Here is a 9,408-nt window from a genome sequence, read left to right on the forward strand (position 1 = left end):
TCAGACCAGGGTCAGAACTTTGAAAGTACTGTACTCAAACAGACGCTTGATGCATTTAGCATACAAAAGTCACGTACAACTGCCTACTATCCACAAGGCGATGGCTTAGTTGAGAGGTTCAATCGCTCTCTACTGCAGCTCCTCCGCACGTACATTGACAAAGAATTTGAATGGGAACAACACTTACCTCTTGCGCTATATGCGTACCGGACAGCAGTCCACTCATCTACAGGTGTATCCAGACACGTGCTGATGTTTGGAAGGGAACCCTATACCTTGTTGTTTGATTCCCCACTCACTTTCAATCCTGGCTCCTACCTAAACTACCTTTGAGCTAAGCTTGCTGAACTACGAGATTTTTTTGAGTCTAATTTAGTGAAGGCAGCAGACCAACAGAAGACCCACTATGATAAGTAGGCCACAGCACCCTTGTTTGTTGTGGTATGGCTCTCAGTACCCACTGCTGGCAAGTTATAATAAATAAACTAGTGTCCATTTGGTTCTACTTGGGGTACTTAGAGATAATGAGTTACTCTCTAGAATTCCTATGGATACAATTACATGAAAATAACAAGGAGAAAACATCCTGACCACCTGGTAGACTCCTGTAAGCGTTCGAGCGTAAATCGGATGGCTGCAGGTTCGAGGCCACCTAGGTCCAGTCATGGATTTTTTCTCCTTTCTCCAACTTTTCAAACACACCTTAAGTAGTTAAAGTCTAAGTAGCTAAAGTCTTTGAGCAGGCTGTAGGACCAGGTGTCCTACAGACCTTCAGCACTTGTGCTGTAAAGCATTAATAAAATAAATAACATATCACAACCTTATAGTTTGATCCTTTTTAGACGAATAAATATTTTCATAACACCATGGATATTTATCAGACTTAGTACAAGAATTCATGTTTACATACTCTTTAGCTATGTCAAAGTTCAAGGCAATACATTATAACAGCTTTTACAAAGTGTGTGAAAAGAAATCTATAAGCCCCTATAGACCCATGAAGTAGAAAAAATGATAGAAAAGGTTGAGAAGCTTTGACTGTAGACAAGAAACAAATAATTAGCATTGTGTGCATTTACATAGCTATACTACAAGTACAATAACTGTTACATACCATGAGGTGAGTTTACTAGTGTCTCCACAACTTTAACACTGCAACACTCTACTGCTTTGTGTAATACTTTTGCAAGAATGATGCCATGTGGTTTTAATTCCAGGTCTTTATCCATATTATCACAATATGTCAGGTAGTCTTCTATCAAAGATATGTTGTCATCACATGCAGCTACTATTAGACTCTTTTCATCTACTTCTGTAACTTCTCCTGTGTCTTCCTCTACAAGCAACAAACATGGCTTTTAACCAATATCCATATTTATAATATACACAATTTAGTAGCATATTAAACAACACCCAGTATTACATACAAAGAAGCTGGCAAGCCACATCAATGAGTTATTAACAGATACAACAATTATGGAAATTTCATGCATAACATAGATCCCATGCTCTCTACTTCAAATGGAGCTACGTACCATAGACCAGAACATAGCCTCACAGAATCTTCATGGCACCTTGACAATATTGGTTAGGCATATAACCAAGCCCAAAATGTCTTCAGAAACGTTTGCAGTAGATTGCTACAAAACATTTATTTAATTGGAATTTTTGGACTAATTGCCTGCCTACTTGCCTGCTTGCCTTCAGACAATTAAGTGTAGCTCAATAACTAACATTACAGGCTTGATTTTCCATGTTAGACATTTTTTCAGCCTGACAAGTGCTACATAAACCTGATTACTTGTTTTGCCCACAGATATGCGATTTAAATATGCATGTATGTAAGCATGCAGGAGATAATAATTTACTTTCATTGTACTCTATAAATAACAGTGACAGAAGACTACATGACATAGAAACACATCTAGAAAGTAGTATACTGGTTTTGTGCTCAGTAAAGTAGTGGCTATAGTCTTATCATTGCATTTTGCAGCATCAAAATTTACACACATACATGATCAAATGTAAATCAGAGGTAGTGGTGTAGGGATGGGGATAGTATGAATATATTGGAATATCAGGATAATATCACTATCGGTATCGCCTATCATTTGAAAAACTACTATTGGACAATAATTAGCATGTAAAAAATATGCAGATATTACTGCAAAATGCTTTTTAAAACAATATTTGGGAGCAAAAATTAGCCTATAAAGGCTGTTTAGTCTATTAGTGAAAACATATACATAAGTAACATCCCTACTTGCATATATCTCTTTGATGGTAATAAGTAGCAAATAGGTAAATTTTCACTATCATTGTGATTTCGTCTATCGTGAACAGTGTCTTACTGTTGTTCAGACATTGAAAAATCTACTATCGCCCAGCCCTATAGTGGTGTTGATGGTAAACAAGAAATCAAAGCTAAACGTACACCAATAGTACTTGTGTACATGGTTTAATTGTTTCAAACATACTGTTTCACATGTATTTGAATGATAATAGATCTATTGCAAATAACATGGAACTTTTAAACATCTTTAAAGGAGCCTATCGTGCCAAAATTTTATGAAATTGAAATTGATGTGAAGATGTTATAGAATATTTGAAAGACAAGAAGACAACATGAGCTGTACTGTAAGGTTAAAAGTACAGTGGACCTTCGCAAATCCGACCCTCTCTAATCCGGATCCTCAGATAATCCGAACGGGTCATGTAGCTAGCAAAAAAAAATAAAAAAAATCTAATTAGCGCCCAGCATTAAACGCGTTTTTAGCGAGGTTAAAAAGTTGAAGATATGGCTGAAGAAAAGCAAAAACGTGTGACCTTGTCAATTGAGCAAAAGTTTACTATATTGAAAAAGATTACTGGAGGAGCAAGTTTAAGCTACATTGCTAAAGAATATGGCATTGGCAAATCAACTGTAAGTGACATTAAAAAGAATGAAGATAAGCTAAAGTGAAGAAGTGACTAGACTAAGTGTTATTCATACCAAGCGTTTCACATACCAAGTGTTTCACTTGGTATGAATGTCAAGATGAGTGCACTACCCCATCACTTTCAGTAATGCTAAGCAACTTACTCTTGACACTTACTTAACTCCAAAAACGTATACACTGTACTGTAAAACTTGATGTATGTGAAGACCTCTTATATACTTATTTAGTCAATAAAAACTTAATACACAGTGTTAATTGATGATTCACAAATCCGAACGTTTCAGTAATCTGAACAGCCTTTGGTCCCAGGGGAGGTCAGATTTGTGAGGGTCCACTGTATCTGACTTTTGTTGGGGAGACTCCCTTATAAAAATAAGTGAGGGGTAAAGAGTTAAGTTACACTGTATGTTCTATATTAATTTCTAGAAATCCCCTTTTAAAAATCACAGATCTGTTAGCAGCCAAGAAATGGCTGCAATGGATTAACGCTAATACATATCAATAATGCACAGCTATTATTTACCATTAATGTAGCTAGTTTTGCATTTCAAATTAGTCACCAGATTCAATCTCAAAGTGAATAGTGTCTAGCTAAGTGCCAGAAAATTATTTTGTTATAATAGTGTGTCATGCGGCTCAAGAAGCTAGTATAACTAACAAATGTTTATTAACACAACCAAAATAATACTATTTGTACCAAATGAATAGTTTTTTCAAAACTTTAAAAGTCCTGTTGAAGCTAGGTGGTTCACACAACAAAAATCAGTCACATTTTGTAAGTGCCTTTAGCTTGCTCTGACAGAGATTGTAGTTACCCGGCAAAATAGTTTCAAAATTCAATGCATGGAAAGAGGCTTTTTGACATCATTCATACAGACCATACCAATATGTTTTATGGACTGTTTACCCTTTAGTAATCAGCAGGTTGAAAAGGAAATTAAAATGTAAATCATTTCAGCTGCAACTGACTGTTTTAAAAGTATACAGACTGCTCTATTAGAGTACTTTGATCTTTATAGGTTCCTATATGATCGTCAAAATTATTCTTGCTGAAAACTGCAAAAAAGATGGATATACTCTAAATAAAATGTTCAAATGCCCTAATAGAGTAGTGAAGCGCTTATTACTTCATAAGAACATGCTCTTAAAAGTAGTCTAAAGAGAGAGTTTGAGACTTGGTGACCTACTCCAAATACTTATGGTTGAATGAGTTTTTATTTTAGTTGACAATGCTACCTATGAACTTTGAGACATCATGAAAGCTAAAATGGCTACAGCTTCTGAGGGGCACAGTCTCAGAGACTTTATACTCTGGTCAGCCGCCCTCACCTCAACTACTTCCTCTGCCACTGATCAGACATGATGTGGAGGGAGGATAGTAAACTATTCTCACTTGGAATGGCCTTGCTGTCAAAAGTTTGGTAATTAGCTACTGGTAAGTACCCCCCTCCTCCCCCCTCAATCCCCTACACAAACCAAAAAATGCCTATGGCAGCTGTGTTTTATTGCTGCCCAGCAAACCAACATTAGAATGCCTGTGCACCACTCAAACACTTGAGCCTGGTGCAGGAAAATACTCCTGGGGCAGGGTTAGTAACCCATAGGAGGACTGTCCAGGTCTCACGGAGAGAGGTTGCAGAACTTGAAGTTCCACAACAACCCCAACACCACTAAGCGAGACAAGGACAGTTGGGCACTTACTTCCCCAGTAAACACCAGGTACCCACTGATGTTACAGCTGGATGGGCTGCTTTTCCAGATGACACCAGGTCCACAATATACAACTGGATGGACTGGAGCAACACAAGTAAAGTTTCTTGATCAAGGAAACAACAACAACACCAAATTGGCTTAATCGGACATCAACCCTAGAACCTTTCGATTTCCAGGCGGATGCTCTAGCCACTTGGCTATGCTGACTCACACACATGCACACACGCATGCACGCACACACACACACACACTTACACATTGCAAACACACACATACACGCACACATACATAGCACAAAGCAAAAAAAAGCCTACAACAGGCATGCGAAACACAGCTATTGCTGCCCAGCAAACCAACACTGGGATCTACTCCTGTGTACCAGTCAGGCACTTAAGCCTTGTGAAGAAAATCCTTCTGGGGCAGGCCCGCAGGAGGACTGTCCAGGTCTCATGGAGAGTAGCAGAACCTGAAGTTCCACAACAATCCCAACACCACTAAATGAGACAAGGACAGTTGGACATTTGCTTTCCCAATAAGCACCAGGTATCCTTTGATGTTACAGCTGCTTTGCCATATGACACCAGGGTACCAGGTCCCTAATATGCAGCTGGGCAGACTAGAGTAAAATTTCTTGCTAAAGGAAACAACAACACCAAATTGGCATAGCTGGGAACTGAACCTGGAACCCCTTTTGATTACCAGGCCAATGCTCTAGCCATTTGGCTATGCTGCCTCACACAACACACACACACGCATGTGCGCTACTGATGTATACATCATTGTTTGAACCGCATGGCATAGGGCATGACAGCATAGCATCATGCCTATAGTGGTTAGACTCAGCCTCTAGTGGTTTGTTTGGTCACATAAACTTAACTATTGGTTTGAATACTTCAAAATAACAGTGTGGGAGGGTGGATTCTTGTTTTAGCTTTTATTGACTGGATAGCTGAATTAGCTAGCTAAAATGACTCAGAAAAAGCAATTTTCTCACACTGCTCTAGCTAGTTACAAACTTTTAAAAAGCTAGGTGACTGCATTCAGTCATCAGTTGGAATTCTTCATGTGGCAAGAAAAATGGTGATGCGAGCAGGAATGAGAACGTTTTCATGGCCTTATGATCAAAGTCTACGCTCATGCTCATGTCCCACACAGGCATTACGCATTTCGATCACTAATTCAAATGTCAGTACACACACACACACACACACCAAACAAAGCCTACAGCAGCCATACAAAACACAGCTATTGCCGCCCAGCGAACTAGCACTGGGATTCCTTGCACCACTCAGCCTTCTGCAGCCAAATCTTCCTGGGGCAGGGCTAGTAACCCGCAGGAGAACTTTCCAGGTCTCACAGAGAGAGGTCACAGAACCCAAAGTTCCACAACGACCTTAACACCGCTAAGAGAGACAAGGACAGTTGAGCATTTACTTCCCCAGTCAATACCAGGTACCCATTGATGTTAAAGCTGGGTGGGCTGCTTCCCCAGTTGACACCAGGCCACCAGGTCCCCATTTAAACAGCTGAGTAGGCTGGAGTAATGTGAGTATAAAGAATTAAAGAAGAGAACAACAACACCACCAAAGTGGATACACACACTAGACTTCTATTGTGTAATATTCTGCAAACAAGTAGCTATTATATACATTTATTAGATCAGGCATAGCTGTATTAAAACATACGCAAACACAACAATCATGATGATCAGTGGCGAGTTGAACTTGATCATAAAAGCCACGTGGACTTAACAGTTTAATACGCCAGGGGAAAACAAACCATACACTACTGATATGTATAATTATAATTAACAATAACAAATGGTCTCACCCTTTTGAGGTATACTATTCACGGGTGTCGCCATGTTTTAAACTAATACTGCTAGTGACATCACGTGAGTATTTTCGTGGGTAACCACACCCATCCCACATGCAATAAGGGTTCACTGACTGTGTCGAGGACTGTATCCAATTACTTGAGTACATGCACATATCTAGATGGGAGTGGGGTGAGTGGAGGGGTGGGCTGGGCTGGCTGGGCTGGGCTAGCCTGTTTTAAATACTTTTGACTAAAAGTTGCTGAAATTGTGAACTTTGAGATATGTAAAACCTAAAATGACTACAGTTTCTGGGGGACTGTACCCCCCAGACTCCCTGCCGCCAGAGATTCTATATTTGGAAAAGTAGCTAGTCTAGGACTGAGCAATGAATCTTGTTAGCTATGTCAGTGTTGGAGAAGGCCATTTTAAATTTGCAAATATAGGTAACACTGCTGTTATATCTGTAGTCTGACTTAACTCAACAAGCAACACGGCATTGTAGCCTGTCACCATTTCAATATTTTGTATGTCCTTTTGTAAGTAAGGGTCCAGATCCATGTTCTAAGAGTGATCTAAGCTACACGTTTAGCAAAGTTTAGTGTCCTTGTTACTTTAGAGGTGACATTAGTGAAAATGACATTTTGAATAAGATGTTTGGCACAGGGTAGATCCAGAATTTGAAAAGAGGGTCACAAAATGAAATGACACTACAGGAAAGGTACACCTTAGGCTTAGTGTCCAAAGTACACTAGCATGAGAAACATACCAGCCTATAGGGTCTGGGGCATGCCCCCTAGGAAAGTTTTGAAAATTAGATCCTCTGTGATGGAATCTGAGAGTGATTTCAACATGGGTTCATTACAATTGTTATAGTGTTGTATTAGAGTTGACTACTCTAGATCTATTATGGTGTCTCGATAATGATACTCATATTAAGGCTCTTGACTAACAAAGTTACTATTGTCCAACTAAATACATACCACCCAAATAGCTACCCTCGATCTGAAATTGAATGTGTAGCTGATTTCAGCAGTTTATTAGACTAGCCATACTGCCACTGAATATTTGCCTGACACAATGTTGTATATAGGATCTCGATTTTGATATATAGCAATGGCGGATCCAGGATGGGGCATTTGGGGCAAATGCCCCCCTTCAAGAAATTACATACAAGATCGAGATACTCTAATACAGCAGTCAATTACTCTAATAAAACAGTCACAATGTTCATGAGGCAGTATAGCTTACCTATGAAGCTATAAATAGGATTTTATCTTACATAACATACGTGATATAATATATTTGGTAAAAGGATAACTAGCTATTATTGTTGTGACCTTTTTTTTTGCTCTTCAACTTTTTCAGCAAGGTGCCCCCCCTCTTTCCAAACTCTGGATCCGCCCCTGTATAGTGTATAACTTTTGATGGGCCAGGGTTTCCAGCTACCCTCCTGTTTATATAGTCCATACAGCAGTTCTGCACAGAACACACTTATGTACTCTCAAGTACAAGGTAGTTGCTATGCACTTTGGATTCTCAGATTTCACATCAAGATACTCTAATACAACAGTCATTTTGTTTTATTTTTACAATCAAATATTCAGCCACTTGTATTCTTTGCTGCTGGTGACATGGGACCTATTGCTACTACCTCTCACAAATGATAACCATCAGAAAAACTCCATCAGACATACATTCAGATAATTCATTGGCTTCAGTGTGAACTTGAGAGTTTGTATAACAGTGTAGTGACAGCCCTAGGATAAACACTAGGATTAGTGCTGGGAACTTTATGGCTAAGCTACACCAGACTTTCTCTAACTATATATAACTATCTACATTTTATAACCTAGAACTAGAGGACCTTCAGTACCATACTCCTTAATGATTGTGTACCCAGCCAGCTTTATGAGTACTGTGATAATAAAATCAAATATGCAATTAAATGGCAGTGAGGTTAACATTACTCTAGTATTTAATGGGTAGATCTACATAGCTAGCTAGTCGCAGCACAATTCAATCTCCTGAAAAGACCACCTCCCTTATTTTTTTGAAAAAAATAAACATCATAATTAACTTTGTGTTTACCTCAATATTTACAAATTTACTAACTTTTCAACTTGCAGACAAGTCTGAGGCTGGGAAAGTGAGCAGGTATGCAATACCATGCATGGACTAGCTACATATAGTTCTTTGCTGCAATAAAGAGGTTTTCCTCTTTCAGAGGTAAAATGTATTATATGAAATCAACATCTTCTGTTGACAGTGGCTTCACATGTTTACAGGCATATATACCAAGTTTACTTTTCCACCTCTTCTGCCACTAACAGTACTAGATCAGGAGCTTGCCTAAAATAAAAAATTACCACCAGAAGAACTCTGACATCACCACCTAGCTAACTATATACCCATCATAATAAAATTATCCTTACCAGCTCAAGTTATCAAATAATGACAACATTTACTGCTAACTTAACATGTCTATTCCATTATCTGTATGTCCATTATGTACACATACTGTAAAGCAAACAAATAAATTAGCTATAGGCTCCTATCAATATAACCCCACCAACATATCGCTATATATTTCTCAACTCTAGGATTTCCTAAAGTTTGAAAATGTTCCTTTATAGGTACACTCAGTAGCTCATTAGTGGCACAATGGAGGACTTTTATATGAGCTCCTGGTGCACTGCACTCCTCTGTATTGGATAGGTTATCAAATGAATAGAAATGCGTAGATGTAGACCAAAAGAGAATCCCAGATTGCTGAAAAAACTACAAGGGATCATTTGGGGAGGTAATACATGCAAACCACAAATCCCTCCAAAAAAGTTCTCCTAACTACAAAACTGTTTTACCTTTACTGTTTATGGTACACTAATTTACCTAGGTGCCTATACAAGTTAACTACAAACAGTGTGCATATTAGATAGG

General features: G+C 38.6%; 1 protein-coding gene across 1 annotated transcript in view; it reads right to left on the reverse strand.

The window, feature by feature from the left end:
• The window catches only part of LOC136267385 (leucine-rich repeat serine/threonine-protein kinase 1-like), a 29,686-nt gene extending 23,139 nt beyond the window's left edge, over nt 1-6,547 (reverse strand). Inside the window, exons 1-2 of the mRNA XM_066062516.1 lie at nt 6,483-6,547; nt 1,115-1,336 (exon numbers count right to left, since the gene is read on the reverse strand). Coding sequence (XP_065918588.1) covers nt 1,115-1,336; nt 6,483-6,516 — 256 coding nt within the window. The 5' untranslated portion in view covers nt 6,517-6,547. The remainder of the gene's footprint in view (nt 1-1,114; nt 1,337-6,482) is intronic.
• Nucleotides 6,548-9,408: the final 2,861 nt, after the last annotated feature.

Source organism: Dysidea avara, chromosome 9 (genome assembly GCF_963678975.1).
Source record: "Dysidea avara chromosome 9, odDysAvar1.4, whole genome shotgun sequence".
Classification (NCBI taxonomy): Eukaryota; Metazoa; Porifera; class Demospongiae; order Dictyoceratida; family Dysideidae; genus Dysidea; species Dysidea avara.